The sequence below is a fragment of the Mesoplodon densirostris genome, chromosome 4 (assembly GCF_025265405.1).
Source record: "Mesoplodon densirostris isolate mMesDen1 chromosome 4, mMesDen1 primary haplotype, whole genome shotgun sequence".
Lineage (NCBI taxonomy): Eukaryota > Metazoa > Chordata > Mammalia > Artiodactyla > Ziphiidae > Mesoplodon > Mesoplodon densirostris.
In genome coordinates this window covers 148,529,749-148,546,359 of record NC_082664.1, presented here as the reverse complement: position 1 = coordinate 148,546,359, position 16,611 = coordinate 148,529,749, and the positions used below count along the sequence as shown (strand labels likewise).

General features: G+C 54.7%; 1 protein-coding gene across 4 annotated transcripts in view; it reads left to right on the top strand.

Annotated features, from left to right (window-relative positions):
* AP3B2 (adaptor related protein complex 3 subunit beta 2) overlaps nucleotides 1-11,250 on the top strand; it is a 31,782-nt gene extending 20,532 nt beyond the window's left edge. For 3 of the 4 annotated variants that reach the window (XM_060095344.1, XM_060095342.1, XM_060095343.1), the window contains 12 exons: nucleotides 2,621-2,807; nucleotides 4,303-4,421; nucleotides 4,900-5,008; nucleotides 5,385-5,508; nucleotides 5,886-6,069; nucleotides 6,211-6,271; nucleotides 6,604-6,710; nucleotides 6,909-7,137; nucleotides 7,552-7,636; nucleotides 8,117-8,214; nucleotides 10,861-10,999; nucleotides 11,100-11,250. In XM_060095344.1, the coding sequence (XP_059951327.1) occupies nucleotides 2,621-2,807; nucleotides 4,303-4,421; nucleotides 4,900-5,008; nucleotides 5,385-5,508; nucleotides 5,886-6,069; nucleotides 6,211-6,271; nucleotides 6,604-6,710; nucleotides 6,909-7,137; nucleotides 7,552-7,636; nucleotides 8,117-8,214; nucleotides 10,861-10,999; nucleotides 11,100-11,250 (1,593 nt within the window). Of the gene's footprint in view, nucleotides 1-2,620; nucleotides 2,808-4,302; nucleotides 4,422-4,522; nucleotides 4,580-4,899; nucleotides 5,009-5,384; nucleotides 5,509-5,885; nucleotides 6,070-6,210; nucleotides 6,272-6,603; nucleotides 6,711-6,908; nucleotides 7,138-7,551; nucleotides 7,637-8,116; nucleotides 8,215-10,860; nucleotides 11,000-11,099 lie in introns of all 4 variants that reach the window. The other variant, XM_060095341.1, reaches the window with a different exon arrangement.
* Nucleotides 11,251-16,611: the final 5,361 nt, after the last annotated feature.

The following is a 16,611-nucleotide window of genomic DNA, read 5'->3' as shown; positions in this document are numbered from 1 at the left end:
TGTCATTCCTAAGGTGAAAGGTTATGAGGGGCACCATAGCCAAGGACATGGCTCAACTGAGCTGGAATATCAGGGTATTAAAAACCTCTTGAGTGTCCAGCATCCTCTGAGATGGTCCTAGGAGATTCTGCTAAAAACAAAGTGTAACGTGCAGAGCTTCTCAAGGTACTGGGGACACCAAGCACCCTGAGAGTTCCCATACTCAGTCAAGTGAGGCAGGGGTTGGCACACTACCGCCCATGGGCCAAGTCTGGCCTGCTGCCTGTTGTTGTAGATAAAATTTTATTGGGGCGCAGCCACGTTCATTCATTTGTTTATTGTCCATGGATGTTGTCGCTGCAATAGAGTCCATGTGGCCTGCAAAGCCTGAAATAGTTACTCGCGCCCTTTATAGATAGAGCTTGCCAACCCTTGGAGCAAAGCATCTGGGCCATACCCTGTAGCTTGTGACATCCCTGCTGGCCTGAAGGTGGCCTCTTTGCCATCCCGTGGAGTCTTTGGATGGTGGCACTTGGGCGTCTTCTGTGGCTCCTTTGATCCACGGTGGCTAGAGTGGGCCCCAGGGACACAAGCTGGGGAGGCAGGGCCATCACATGCTGGGACTCTTGTCAGGAGCTGGAAAGGACAGCAGTTGTGTAGAAGCAATGAGGGGCTGGATCTGTGGGTGTCAGTATTGTGGGAGAAGCAGATTGGAGACAGAGAAGTTAGAGGGAATACCACTGGAAGCCTTCAAACAAATATTTGTGTGCCTCCTTTATTCAAGTGGGAGGAAGGAGCAGGTGGGAGGAACGTTTGAATAGATGAAGCAGCCTGGGTGGGTAGCGCCCGGGTAAGAGGGGGCATCTGAAAGGCTCAGGACTGAGCCAGAGTGGTGCTGTTGGCATGTTTTCATTAGCCTGGGTGTGCTCACGTGGCATTTCCCCAAGTTGTCACTGTTAGCTACATGCACATTTATTCATGAATTTATTTAACACGCATTTCCCGAGTACCCACTATGCCTGGCACTGAGCTATGTCCTGGGGTGATGACAATGAGCGAGACATGTTTACTGGCCTGCAAGTGCTCATAGCCAAGTAGAGGAAACAGCACAAAATGCAGAGCAATAAGGGCTGGAGTCAGGGTTGGCACAGAGAGCTGTGGGTATATATATATATAGCTGAACGCCTCTCCTAGGCAGGACATGGGGGTCCCAGCCCCCATCAGGCCACCCAGAGTAGGCTGTTCAGGCAAGTGGAACCTCCAGGCACCCTTTACCCTAAGGCCAGTCCTTCCAGGCATAGGCCCCTTAGAATGGTTCTTTGACTCAATAATGAGAGCTTTCCTCTTTCCTACCCTCCCTATCTTTCTCTCTTCTTTCTTCTCAGCCTGTTCTGGGAGTGGTGGAGGAAGGGGAATTCTTGGCACACTAGGAGAGAGGTGGTCTGGATGTGTCCATGTCTGTCCTGGCAAAACAGCAATGATACTTCCCCCATCCCAGTACCAAGGGTGACATTCTGGACCTGCCACAAGGCCACAACAATCCCAGCCATCCTTCCCACCTGCTGAGCCATCCATTGCATGCCAGATTCCGGCCCAGGCTGAGGCCAAGGAGATGAGAGTCCAGGCCTGGATGCAGCACTGACTGGCTCCTTAACCTGGGAAAAGTCACTTAATGATTCTGATTCTCCTCTGTAAAAGGGGGCAGTAGCGACCACCTCTCAGAAGGGTTATGGAGATTACATGAGGTAGTGAAGCACCTAGCACAGTATTTGACACTAGAAGGCACTCCATAAATGGTGGCTACCAGTGTCATTTTGTGACCGGTTAGACTAGGTCAGGATCAGGGCAGAAACTGAGATTTGCGGTCCTGGGATATGGCTACCTTGACTGCAGACTGTGAACCCCATATGACTTCAGCAAACCCATAGGCAGCTGCAGTTTGCTCTGATCTCATTAGGACCTTCCAGGGAGGATCATGGCCTCTGAGACCCCTGGGCTGCTCAGAATCTACTATGTGGGTCAATGGGGTGTGAGGGCAGCCCCCGCCAGGGGGTTCCTATGTGTTCCCCCTTTCTCTTTTTGTCACCTAGTTCCCCCCAGGTGATGGAGCCTAGAAACTGTGAGGTCTAGCAGAATGTTCTAGACCTTCACTCACTCTGGCACCTCAAGGTGGAGAGATTGGCCCAGCCTGGACTAGGTGGGGTAGGAGTGGGCCTAGGGCAGTGGGGACCACAAACCTGAGGAAGAATGGCACCCAGGGCCAAGAGGGAGGTTTCCAAAAGGGCAAGCTCTTTTGCTGGCCAAGTCAGTTGTCAGAGTTGGCGCTGGGAGTCAGGGCTGGGGAGGTGGGAGAAAATGCAGGGTCTGGCACAATGGCAGGTTGGGAGGGAAAGTCAGGTGGAGGCAGCAGTGCCTGGAGCTGTTGGCCAAAAGAATCTGGTTCATGGACTTCCCTGGCCGTCCAGTGGTTAAGACCCCGCACTTCCACTGCAGGGGACACAGGTTCGATCCCTGGTCGGGGAACCAAGATCCCACAAGCCACGGGGCATGGCTCAAAAAAAACAAAAAAAAGTATCTGGTTCAGAGACCACCTGTGTCCCCACCCTCTGTGATGGCTGCTGACCCACTTCTTGTCCCCCAGACCAAGCTGCTGACCCAGTATGTGCTGAGTCTGGCCAAGTATGACCAGAATTACGATATCCGAGACCGAGCACGCTTCACCCGGCAGCTCATCGTCCCTTCGGAGCAGGGTGGGGCCCTCAGCCGTCACGCCAAGAAGCTCTTCCTGGCACCCAAACCAGCTCCAGTCTTGGAGTCATCCTTCAAAGGTGGGAGCTGAAATCCAGAGTAACCTTCCTGGGGGAAGGGGAGGATTGGCCAGCAACCGGGTCCCAGCCCTTCCCCCTGAGGTCTCAGTCTCAGCCAGGTACCAGCCTTCGGTGGGCAGGACTTCTGGAGAAACGCCGGTCCTGTGCCCCTGGCCCAACCCTTTGCCCATCCTGCAGCATCCAGGGCTTGCTCTTTCACCCGCTCACAACCACCACCAGCATCAACTCACCTGAGTCTCTGCCCTCCCAGGCAGGATGGGCCTCTGGTTTCTCTCCTCTTGGGCTCCCCTTTCCATCCTACTCCCTGAGCAGGCACTATATGTATCAAGATTTTACCTACCAAGGGCTCAGGAAGGCAGGAAGTAGAACTCCATACAAAGGAGAGCTGTAGGGACTTGCCTGGTGATCCAATGGTTAAGACTTTGCCTTCCAATGCAGGGGGTGCAGGTTCGATCCCTGGTTGGAGAGCTAAGGTCCCACATGCCTCACAGCCAAAAAACCAAAACATAAAACAAGCAATGTTGTAACAAATTCAATAAAGACTTTAAAAATGGTCCACGTCAAAAAAATCTTAAAAAAGCAAAAACAAGTGAGAGGTGTATGTTTGTAAGTATCCTGAGAAAGTGGCTGCCAGCACTCACTGGGCTGTCACTGGAGGTCAGCCTAAACCCCCAGCCCCAGGCCCCTGCCTTGCCTCTTCTCTCGGTCTGGTCTCCCGTGACAAGGGCTCTGAGAGAGGCGGGAAGGGGAGGGTCCTCCAGATTACTCTCTGGACCCAGGAACCTACTCAGGAGGGGAACTTCCTTCACAAAGCTCGGTTCTCCTGCGTACCTTTTTTTTCTGCTTTATGTTTCCCTGGACCACAGGAGCAAGGAGATTCTGAGGGATGGGGGAGATGTGAAAACCTCCCAGGAAGAAGGGGAACGGTCCCTTTCTCCTCCCTAACACCATCCCCACTTACAAGTCTCTGGGTTGCCCTCCTCTGGCTCTGACTCCCTCCTGCTCCCATTTGGATTCACCCCTCCCCACGGAGTCTCCAGCCTGACCAGACACACCTCCCTGCCTTTTGACCCAGCCTGGCCAGCCTCTTACTCATAGTTGTTACCCTCACTCCAAGCAGGCCTCCTTCCTGAGCCTGGCTATGCAGCAGCACCACCCCCGTTGCCCTGGGAGAGAAGCCACACCTGCATCTCTGCTTCCACCAGGGCAGACAGGCAGCAGTAACTCTGGGCCCAGAAGCCCCTCCTGCCCTCCTCGGTGGTCCCAGCTCCCCCCACCCCTCAGCCCCTGCTCTAGTCAGCCATACAATTTTTTTTCCAGCATGTGGGCCTGGAGATTCAGTCAGGGCAGAAGAGCCATTAGGGACACGTCCGCCCCTCTCTTCTGTCTAGCTAGGGAGTTCCCCCCGGAATTGCCACCCGGCCCCACCTAGGAAACAACTCCCAGGGCATTTCCTCATTGCCACTACTGACTTGACCTCTCACCCTGTCCCCAGACCGGGACCACTTCCAGCTGGGCTCACTGTCCCACCTGCTCAATGCCAAGGCCACGGGCTACCAGGAGCTCCCAGACTGGCCAGAGGAAGCCCCGGACCCATCTGTGCGCAACGTGGAGGTCAGCAGGGGTGGAGGGTGGAGCTGTGTGTGGGGAAGGACAGACAGCAGGGAGCCCTGGGAGTGCCAGCCCGGCCCTCCTGACACCCTCCCCACACGCAGGAAGAAGATCTCTCCCTTATTGAGACCCATGTGGGCCTGTTGGGCGAATACACCAAGGTCCCCCCGCCCTGTGTGCTGTGTGCCCTCTGCTCCGTGTGCAGTGCTCTCTCCCAGCCTGTGCTGCCCCTCCCTCCCCTTTGTATGCTGCACCCCTGTGCCTTCCCCACACTCTGTTCCTTCCTGCTGGCAGTGCCGCTCTGTGAGTGCCTCCCCTGCGTGGACAGGGTCCCTTCCCTCCCCCCATTATTCCCTCTTGGGGACAGGACCGGGTGGGGCCCTGAGAAGAGCTAGGGTGAAAGGTAAGAGGGGCTTGTGCTTTCCTTCCCCCTCCCATCCATGATTTAATGGCTCCCCGCCCTCCACCCCACAATCTCCAGGTACCTGAATGGACCAAGTGCTCAAACAGGGAGAAGAGGAAGGAGAAGGAGAAACCCTTCTACTCAGACTCTGAGGGAGAGTCAGGGCCCACAGAGTCCGCAGACAGCGGTGAGGAGATGGGCAGAGCCGGGGCCCTGTGCTCCTGCCTGTGTGTGCGCCTTGTGGCTGACTATCTGGCGCGCGCGTGTGCTCCCGTATTAGATGGTCACGTGTCCAAGGGGGTGTGCACCTCCTTGTGTGCACCTGTTTATGCACTTGAGGGTTGCACGTCCCAGATGTGTGTGTGCTTGTGTAGGTCTCTATCCGTACGGGTCCGTCTGTGTTCCAGTTGGTCTGGTTGGCGTCTGGGGCCGGGAGCAGGTCGGGGGGTTGTGGGGAGAAGAGGTGAGTTTGCTGCTTCAGTGCAGAGTCTGAAGCTGGGTGCCCAGGGCTCCCCAGGAGGCCTGCACACGAGGGAGGGAAGCCTGAGACAGTCCTTCCACAGACCCTGAGTCCGAGAGTGAATCGGACAGTAAGAGCAGCAGTGAGAGCGGCTCTGGGGAGTCCAGCAGTGAGTCCGACAACAAAGACCAGGATGAGGACGAGGAGAAAGGGAGGAGCAGTGAGAGGTAAGATGACTGGGCGGCTTCAGGGCTCTCCCTTGGAAATGAAGGGCTAACCCTCAGCCTTAGCCAGTCTCCTAAGAGTCCCTGAGCCTCCTCATGAGCTGGTGGGGCCTACAGACCCCCTGGTCTGCTCACATGATGGCCGCAGGAGATCTCTGCATGGGGCACAGCATGAAGAAGCCATCAGGGAAGGGGCCCGAGCTGGCACAGGCCGGTCTAAAGCTCTCACTGCGACCCAGGCATAGGAGCTCAGGTGTGGAGTCCACTGGCCCAGGCTCCCCACCCTCACCCACAATGTTCAAGGCTTTCCCTGCTCTTCTGTGAGGCAAGAAGGGGTCATCCAGGCTGGGCCCAAGCCCTGTTTGCCCCCTTTCCTCCAGTGAACATAGTGAGGAGGAAGGTAAGAAGAGGAAGATGAAGAAGAGGAAGAAGGTGCCAGAGGGACAAGAAGGCGGCTCGTCCTCAGATGAGGGCAGTGATTCCAGCAGCAGCTCGTCAGAGTCTGAGATGACATCAGAGACAGAGGAGGAGCAGGTGGAACCTGCCTCCTGGAGAAAAAAAACAGTGAGCGCCTTGGGGCAGAAAGGGGATGGGCGTATGGACCAGGACCCTCCCCACCCTCTGGGCCAGGCCCAGCCATCTCCCCATAACCCAGCCCGGGCCAGGGTACTCCCCTTCCACACTCAATCCTGCTTTCTCTTCCAGCCTCCCAGCAGCAAAAGTGCCCCTGCAGCCAAGGAGATCTCCCTGCTTGATCTAGAGGACTGTGAGTTTGGGTGGTAGAAGTCACAGGGGGAAGGAGGCCTGGGGAGTATGACTTAGGAAGGGCCATGGGCGCTCTGGGCTAGGTTCCTCGGGGGTTTGGGGTGGGAGGAGCAGACAGAATCCATCTTTGGGCCTGAGAGGGCAGCAGGTCAACCTCTCCAGGTGTGGGGTTGGGGTCAAGGATGGATATCTCCGTGGAGCCACCAGGCTGCCGCGTGCCTCACTGTCCGTGGTGCTGAGCCATCTCCTCCCTAAGCCTTGGGCTCCTGCTCGATCCAAGCCAATTCCACTTTGCCTCTCCCTCGTCCTAATGTTTCTCATATACTCCCACAGTCACCCCTCCCAGTGTCCAGCCTGTGTCTCCCCCCACGGTTGTGTCCACCAGCCTGGCTGCTGATCTGGAGGGCCTGACGCTCACAGACTCCCCCCTGGTGCCCTCGGTGAGTGGGATGGGGAGGGACAGGGCTGGGGCAGGGACACATCTCTGTGCTGCATCCTACGGTATGGATTTGTGTGAAGGGGGTGTGATGGAGGGATGGCTTTGAGCCTCCGTTGCTGTGACCACAAGTAGGGACAAGGCTGGGACGGGCTCTCGCCTTGTTCATTTCCATACTTCCCCTCATCCTCCTCCCCTCCAGCTGCTGAGTCCAGTGTTGGGTGTCGGGAGACAGGAGCTGCTGCACCGAGTAGCTGGCGAGGGGCTGGCTGTGGACTATACCTTCAGCCGCCAACCTTTCTCTGGGGACCCCCACATGGTGTCTGTGCACATCCACTTCTCCAACAGCTCTGATACCCCCATCAAGGGCCTACATGTGGGCACCCCCAAACTGCCCGCTGGCATCAGCATCCAGGAATTTCCTGAAATCGGTGCGGAAGGGCCTTGGACGTGGTGGAGAAGGAGGCTCCTGGGTGGAGTTGGTCTTTCTGTGGTTTCCGAAGCCCCCCTCTGTGCCAGGCCAGGTCTAGGCTATGGGGGTATGGAGATGGCATCTAACATAATCCATGGACCAGACAGACTAGGAAGTGAGCAAGTCCATATAAGGGCAAGAGGTGCTTGAGCCTTGGTTGTTTCAGCACTGACTTAAAGGGGGTGAGGATGAGTGGGGGAAGGGTGTTTACATTTCAGGAGAAACTCAGGAACAATCTCCCCAGGGGCTCAGAAGGCCAGGGTTCCATAGAGGAGTGGTCAGCTCTGCAAGTGGAGGGGAGAAGGGGTCAGGGCTCCAGACCTATCAGGTGACGCTGTCTTTCCCCCCCTTTCCCTGCCTCACGCTGCTGCAGAGTCCCTGGCACCCGGAGAATCTGCCACTGCTGTCATGGGCTTTAATTTCTGTGACTCGACCCAGGCGGCCAACTTCCAGCTGTGGTATGTTTCCAACTCATGGAGGAGTAAGAGGATGGCTAGGGAGAGGTGGGGTCAAAATACACTGGAGGGCTTCCCTGGTGGCGCAGTGGTTGAGAGTCCGCCTGCCGATGCAGGGGACACGGGTTCGTGCCCCGGTCCGGGAGGATCCCACGTGCCACGGAGCGGCTGGGCGCGTGAGCCGTGGCCGCTGAGCCTGCGCGTAGGGAGCCTGTGCGCCGCAACGGGAGAGGCCACAACAGTGAGAGGCCCGCGTACCGCAAACAAATAAAAATTAAAAAAATTAAAAAATAAACTGGAGCTGGAGGTGGTGTTAGGTGGGGCTACATCATGATCTGGTGTGTCTGGAAGGCATCCGAAGACCTCAGGTCTCTTACCTCCCTCTCCTGCTGCCTCCAAGCCCTCCCTTCAGACACAGTGCGAGATGAGGGGAGAGATGCTGGCCTCACTCCCTCTCCCTCTGTCTCCTCCTACCCTTCCCAGCACCCAAACCCGACAGTTCTACGTCTCCATTCAGCCACCTGTTGGGGAGCTTATGGCCCCTGTGTTCATGAGCGAAAATGAGTTCAAGAAGGAACAGGGTGAGTGTTCCCTGGAGGTGGGCGGGAGGGTGCTCAGGACCATCCACTGGGGCTCATTCACCTCCACCATACAGTCATGCTGAGGGAGCCTCAGCTCCTGCAGATGGAGGGAGGCCTCACAGCTTGTGGCTCCAGCAAAGACCTCACGGAGCCTGGGACACTTCAGTGAGGCTTTGGAGACAGTCTCAACTCAGCCAGGCAGAAAATTCTAGGCCAGAATTCCAGCTGGGGGAAACATTATGAGTAGGTGTTAGTGAAAATTTACAGGAAGAAAGGAGGGGAGCAGTTTGCTTTAGGGCATAGGAGTCCTTAGCAATGGTGAGTAGTGAAAACAAAGCTGAAAATATGTTCGGTCGTTTCTGGAAGCCATGAACGCGATGCTAAAGGATTTCGGTCCTCAAATTTTAGAGCTGGAAGGGGTCACAGAGGTTATTGGGTCCAACTCCATCGTTAGAGAGGTAAGGACTGTAGACTTCGTTTTCCTAGCAGTAGAGGAGTCATTGAAGTTCTTGAGCAAAGACGGGGCCAGGTTCAGACTTCTGCTTCAGAAGGAGAAATCTGGCAACATTTCCAGCTAGGACTGGAATTGAGAGAATCTGCAGCAGGAAAAAGAGGCAGAACAGCATAAGTGGGAGGCAACATGGGGCTTCATGAGTCCTGGCTTTAAGTTCTGAACCTGCCACTTGCTTGGTATGTGACCTTGGACTAAATTCTGTGCCTAGTTATAAGGCTATTGCAATAGATCTGATGAGAGATGGTGAGGACCAGGATTAGAATCAGAGCAAAAAGAATGAAAGGCTGAGGTGGGGGAGAGGGAAGCCATGGGAATTTGCCCTAAGAAAGTGGAGAGGGAGACATATAAGCTGGCTTTAGAATGTCTGGCTTAGATAGTAGGGAGAATGGCAGTGCCATTCACCTAGACCAGGGGTTGGCTACCTTTTTCTGTAATGGGTCGTAAAGCAAATGTTTCAGGCTTTCTGGGTCATGTGATCTCTGCTGCAATTTGCCGTTGTAACCCAAGAACAGCCACGGATAATACATAAATGAATGAATGTGGTTGCATTCCAATACAATTCTATTTATGGACACAGATTTGAATTTCATATAATCTTCATGTGTCATGAAATATCTGTCTTTGATTTTTCCCCCAGCACTTAAAAAATATTAAAAAAAAAAAACCATTGTGGGCCACGCAGGTGGTAGGTTGTATTTGGCCTTCAGGCTGTAATTTGCCAAGCCCCTGATCTGGAAGAAAAAAGAATGGATTGGGCAAGGGAAAGCGGGGATGATCTTGGACAGTTTTGGAGAGGCTGCTTTTGAAATACATTTGGGAAATTCAGGAAGAGGTGTTTAATATGCAACTGAAAATGTGGGTCTGTGCCCAGGAAACACTTCTAGGCTGGAATCAGGAGCATAGAGGTGATAATTGAAGCTGTGAATATGAGTGAGATCGCCCTGGGGGAGAGATGGGTGGGAAGATAAGAAGGTCAAAGACCTTTCTTGAGGAAAACCTGCCTTCTTCAGGAGAAAAAGGAGGGGAGGGAAAGGAGAAGGAACAGTGAGAGGTGGGAGGAGAACCACGACAGATGAGGAGGTTGAAGAGTGCCTTGGATGGTCTGCAGGCCAAGATGACCAAAGACCTTCAGATCCAGCAGATAGGAAGCTGCTGCCAACATCAGAGAGAGCGGGTCATTGCAAAAGGGGGGCAGAGGCCAATTGCAATGGGTTGAGGGAGACCAGGGCTTGGGGAAATGGAGTCCTCTTTGGAGGACCTTGGCGGTCATTGGGGAGGGAGACACAGCACTAGCATGATGATGTGTCTTGTTTCTAGAGAGGACTTCCTAGGAACGAGGAGACTTGATATGGAGAGGCTAAAGGTACAGGGACAAGAAAATGTCACTAGTTAGGAGCGGAGGGTATGAAAGCGACAGGAGAGGGATGTCTGTTCTCAAAAGGAGGAGAAGAATGGCGGAAGTAGGAGAAGGAGGAGAGAGAGGCTGAGGAGAAGGTGGGCAGGAGGGCAGACGGAGGAGCTCGCGTGGCTGGGTAGAGCGTGTGAGTGGAGAGGAGAGGTCAGACCCGTAGAGTGAGGGTTACTTGGGATGCTGTGAGTGCCTGGGGACGCGACGAGTCCTGGACAGGTTTGGAGCTGTTGCCACATGTGAAATTAGGGGTCCACCTGTGAGGGCTGCATATGACAACTGGACTCTGGCCTGTCGGGTGAGGACCAGCAGCAGCCACCAGTGATCTCTTTGTGAGGACTCGGCCTCCAGGAGCTGGGAGAGAGTTGCACTTGGGTTGGAGGGCCAGCCAGGAAAGACTGAAAGGTGGAGGAAACCTCTAAGTACTGACTGGCCACCAAGTCCACTGGCCACTCCCAAGGGGCTGGTGGCCCAGATGTCTGACAGTGGGGAAACACCCAGTCAGTTTCTGCTCAGCAGTATGGATAGAGCCCTGGGTGGGGTGGGAGGCTGACCAAGGCTCCCTGAGGGAGGGCCAGGTCCGAGAGGGACGTAGCCCCTCCTCAAGACTGGTGAGGGAGATTCAGACCTGCCCCGCCTGAGTAGAACCTGGTGAGGGTGCTCAGTGGGCAGACCCAGCGGTACCCACCGTGGCCTTTGCCCTCATCATAACCTCTGCCCCCAGGAAAGCTGACGGGCATGAATGAGATCACAGAGAAGCTCACACTGCCAGACACCTGTCGGAGTGACCACGTTGTGGTGCAGAAAGTGACTGCCACTGCCAACCTGGGTCGTGTCCCTTGTGGGACATCTGATGAGTATAGGTACTGACCACCGGCAGGGGGACGAGATGGGCTCTCGGTCCTGATTTGAAGGAGGGGCCCCTGCCTCAGGGTTGAGCTCATTCCTCTACCCCCACCTCAGGTTTGCAGGGAGGACGCTGACCAGCGGGAGCCTGGTCCTGCTGACCCTGGACGCCCAGCCCACTGGAGCTGCCCAGCTGACAGTCAACAGTGAGAAGATGGTGATCGGTACCATGCTGGTGAAGGACGTGGTACAGGCTCTGACCCAGTGACCCTAAGTGCTGTGACCTCTTTGACCGTCACTTGTCCCTCCCTCATGACATCTAGGCTGTTAGCCTCTCTCTCTCTTTCTTTCTCTCTCTCATATCAGACTCCTCATTCCAGATAGCATCCGGGGGTCCTCTCTCTGGTCATGACCAGGCTCCCTCCCAATTCTCCTCCCCATGGGTTCCTTAGTGACCTGTGCAGAGGGAGATGGCAGGGCTCCATTCAGTCCTCCCAGCTTTGTGTAGCTATTTATGTGGCAAAATCTCAATAAAGTGTCTTCTCCCTAGATGCTGGCTCACCTTTCCTTTCTTCTGGGTTCTGCCTAAGGGGGTTGCGGGGGGCGGGGGGAGAGCTCCTAAGAGTGACTGTGTTTGACCCTTGTGAATGATCACCACTGACCTTCTAGGGGAGGCTGTGACTGACTCTAAGAGGTGACTCTGGTTGGACCCCCAAGATGACCATCTTCAAGTCTCCAGGCATCTCTGTGTAAGAGACATCTGATCGGGGATGGGGAGGTCAAGCTGGAAGAACTCCCTGGTCATTTTTCATGAGCCTCTGCAAAGATGCCTCTTTGACATCTGGCAGTCCCTTTTGGTTCCCCTCATGGGCCCTTGGGAAGGAGAACTCATAATGTGGGGAATTTCCAAATGTAGGTGCAAGGTTCAAAATATGTCAACTACATCTAGATATGGGGCCTAGAGCCCCACCTAGCTGGGGAGATGACCCACCTGGTCATCTTGATGAAGGAAGAACAGGAGATGCAGACCCGTGCTTCTCAAACTGCTTTTCATCAGATCACCTGGGGGTTTGTTATGCAGATTCAGATGGGTAGGTCTGAGGTGGGGCCTGAGATTCTGCATTTCTAACAAGGTGTCAGCAACTGATGCTGTTGCTCCATGGACACACTTGAGTGGTGAGGATGTAGAGCCTCCACACCTGGGACAAGCCTTCTGGGAGTAGCAGTGAGGGTCAGGGCCCCTCCCTGATACCTTTCCTGGTGAGGAAAGAGGCTGAGCAGCAGTGGTTCCTAAAGGTGTAAAAGGTGTTCCATTAGCATGTGTTGTGCCAAAAGAAAAAAGAAAAGTTTGTAATCATGTAAATTCAGGAACTGTGGATTGGCGTACAGGAAGTTTATTTCCCACAGGCCTTCTCAGAGCCTTTATTATGTTAATGTGCATTGTGACCCCCCACCCCCACCCCACCACTCCTTCTAGGAAGGGCTACAGCTCACAGTGTTACCCCTACTTGGTTTTGACCTTGGGATGCCTTTGTCCCAGGACACCTTGATGGACTGTGTTACAGGATGCACACTCTAGTGATAGTTTGAGACGTGGTGCCTCAGCCCTGATCCTCCATAACCAAGACTCTAGTTCCTTGACCACACCTCCCCACAGCCCTGTCACTGAGCAAGTCTGTTTAGAGAAAGACAGGGTGAAGCAGGTGTGGCCCTCTTCTCAGGGAAGGAGAACAAAGGCAGTGCCAGGGGACAGCCCTGCCTCCGACTCCGGGGACTTGCTGGGCTCCGTGGCACCAGACAGCAGCTGGGGCCGCTGCTTCACTGAGAGCCTTGGGGCCCTAAAGTCTCCCTGGGATCACTGTTTTTGTCGCTGCAGGTTCTGAGATGGGACTGATCCACCAGTCATGGGTCACTCGAACGGTGGACTTGTTCTCACTTGTGTCTCTGAACCAGCACTGCCTGCAACAGAAGAAAGAAGGTGGGAGCGATTTTCTAAGAAATTAGAACAAGGACCATCAGAGAATTCTTTTTTTAAAAAATGTATTTAGTTTTGGCTGCGTTGGGTCTTAGTTGCTGCGCACGGGCTTTCTCTAGTGGCGGCGAGTGGGGGCTACTCTTCGTTGTGGTGCGTGGGCTTCTCATTGCAGTGGCTTCCCTTGTTGCGGAGCACGGGCTCTAGGCGCACGAGCTTCAGTAGTTGTGGCGTGCAGGCTAATCAGTTGTGGCTCCCAGGCTCTAGAGCGCAGGCTCAGTAGTTGTGGCACACGGGCTTAGTTGCTCCGTGGCATGTGGGAACTTCCCGGACCAGGGCTCGAACCTGTGTCTCCTGCTTTGGCAGGCAGATTCTTAACCACTGCGCCACGAGGGAAATCCGTCATCAGAGAATTCCTTACCAACCTGGACTTTTCAGCAAAGGCTCCAGAGTGGATTCTGTAGGAACCAGAAGTATATACGGCATTGAACTCGAACATCCTCCAAGGAGCTTACAGCCCAGATTCCCAGAACCTCTTGGAAAGGGCACCAGGATCTCCAACGCTGAGTGAGAGTCCAGAGCACGGGAACCTTAGTCACAGCCCTGTATTGGTTTCTCTGGAACGTGTCCCAGGCTGTGGGGTTAGCAATAACAAGCCTTCTTAAGAAAATCATTCTTGTGCGTGAGATTGTCTCAGGGGAGAGGCAGGAGGCAGGAGAGCGAGGTGTAAGCAGGGAGAGTCCGAGTCAGCAGCTGGTCGGGAGAAGGAGCCCAGCTGGGAAGGCTGGGACTGCGGAAGCAGGCAGAAGTAGCAATCTTCAACCCAGGACGGGGAAGGGACCCCATTCTCTTCTAGGGAATGGTCTGCGGGGAGAAAACCTCAGTCAAAGGGCAAGGGAGAGTAGCTGCCCCCGCCTCAGCCCAGCCCAGCCCATATCTTCCTGGATTCTAGGTCCATGGCCGAACCTTCCACAGCCCTGCCACGTCGGCATCCCTGAGTGAGTCTCTGCAGGGATAAGACAGGGCCTGCCCGGGACCCACTGGTGGAAACAGATCAGACATACAGGACCTGAGGGGGACCTCACTTCTCTCCAGAACGTTCTTCTTTCCAACCCATATCATAGCCTGTATTTTCTCACTGATCCAAGTCTCTGCCACTGTGGTCACAGGCCTCCTGGATCTTAATGTGTCCCATGAGGAGCACTGAGGGGCAACCATGGAGCTGTGGGATTCATGTGGGGCCCAGGACCTCAGAGCAGACTAGGAAGGGCTCTTAGGGCTCTGCTGGTGCACAGGGAGGGTTCGGGGGAGGGGGCCAGAAATGGACAGAAGCACGGGGACTGGCACTGAGGCAGAATGTGCCCCCAGCAAGGGTCAGATAGAGCATTAGTGAGGACCCAGGAGGTCCAAGTGTGGTCTGAGCTTGACCCCAGGCCTTGACAGGTCAGAGGACAATGGACACAGAGAGGGGCTGAGAACAGGAGCCCAGTCCAGGATGGTGTCAAGGTGGTGCTCCGGCAAATGGCTAAAAGGAATGGCTTCAGTTTTTGGCCAGGTTGCTGTAGCTGGCTAGCTGCAGTGACTGGGGAACAGATCCATCTAGGGATACTAAGAAAGCCACTACAAGGCCCCCGAGTGGGGGGCATTAGCTGTGCCTGTGCCTGAACCCCCCAGCCTGTCAGCCCCAGGGCAAGCCCCTGGGCTAGTTCAATACCTTCTGCTGGGCATCTTGAAGGTCACCTCTCAGCATAGCCTGCAGATCAAAGGGATGGGTGTTGGGTATGTAACTCGCTGTGACAGGATTTTCTCTAGCCTTACTGGGCAAAGAAGGAAAAATAGGAAAGTTCTGGACCCTCCCCCTGCCCCCCCACCGAGGCCTGGCTCCTGGACAGCCAGGATCCTCACCACCAATTTCTTCCCTGCCTCCTCAGCACATTCACGTCCCTCTCGGTCACTCTTAATTCCTACCATGGCTCCACATGCTGGGGGTAGGGGTGCGGAAAGGCCTGCCTTAGGCCCCTCCTTCCTCATCAAGCATTTGAGCAGCCAACAAGTGCTGGGCACTGTGGTGGCAAAGAAGCTATGGGCTGATGACCAACCAGGACTGGGGTGTGAACCGTGGAGGGACTGCTCAGCCCAGTAGGTCCCGTCTCATTCCACCAGCCTGCAACTGGCTGCAGAGCCTGCTGGATTGGGAAAGCCCCAGCTCAGGGGTGGGGCAGGAGAGCTGCTGAGGGAGGGTGTGCATGGACCTGGGTCCTCAAGGAGGTGAGCTGGGTCTTCCGTCTATGATGGCCTGATCACTGTTGTCTCCCAGGGTCAAGAGAAAGATGGTGAACCAGTGCCTAAAAGGGTGAAGCCCAGGATGGGGTTTGGAGAACAGGGGGTAAAGTGGGGCACATCCAAAGGAAAAGCAGTGAGCACCTTCTTGGTTCTTCTACTTGATGGTGCTGCCTGATCCCGTTGTCTCCTACCACACTGTCTCTCCCCCATCCCACTGACCTGTCCACTAAGAAAAAGCACTTAGAGCTGCACTGTTTGATCCTGACCATGAGGAACCAGGCCCCCATCCTGAATGCCCCATTACAGCTAAGGATGCTTTGGGGTCACTGAGGCTTGGGAAGGTGCTGAGGAAGGTAAGCAATGCTGGGGATTACTTCTTGTCTGAATGCCACTTTCACCCCGAACGTTACTTCTTATCTTGCTGCCAAGGACCCTCTAACTTTAGCCCCTTTTCAGATCTTCCGCCCATGAGTCCACCTGAGTGGAGCTTCCCAGTGGTGCCTGGAGAATAAAGGTTGCCAACAGCTCAGAAAAATTCTGTCTGGGATCTTCCCAGACACATATGTCCCTGTCTTTGGGGCTGTTTTTTAAAAAAAACTTTTAAGTGTACTATTCATACAGTAAATTGTACATATCACAAGTGTGCAATCTGATGAGTTTTCATAGCCTGAACAACCCGTGTAAACAGCATCCAGGTCAAGAAACAGTGCAATAGCACACCTCCCTCGTACCTCCTTCCCGTTTGGGGCCGTGTTGTATTTCACTCAAAGATTGATCACAGAGCTCTGAAATGGTTCCACAGCAGTCTGCAAATGGCAGTGGGATCCCAGAAGGCCAACACAGATTTGTGTCTGGCAATGCCAACCCCGTGGCATATGCTGCTCTCTGGGGCTACTGGGGATGTGTTACCAACAACCCCTGTGGCAGGGGCAGGGTGTGTGGAAATAAGTGGGGTTGTTTTCTTGTTTTGACCGAAGGAAAATGTGAGGAAACAGCTCTGGGGAAGAAAGAACTCTTAAGGGCTTGGGCAAGGTGACCTTGATCGAAGTCTTGATGTGCCAGATCCCCAGCATCTGCACCTGCAGAGGAAAGGCAGGATGCTGGGAGAGGGTGAGGCTGGGAGAGGGTGAGGCGTGGTCCTTCTCACTTGGACCAAGGCAAGACTGAGACCCTGGGCTCCTGACAAGAGTGGCTGCATACTCTCCAGTAAATCCCTAAACTTCAGCTTCCTCAGCTGCAAAACAAAGGGGAGGGACACTCAGGCTCCCACATCCCTCCTTGCGCTGAGACCCTAGGCATCCTCTAACGCCTTTACAAGCATTTCAGGACAACCGGCACTCGCCTTCAACTGCCATCAGTGAGGTAGCCGACCTC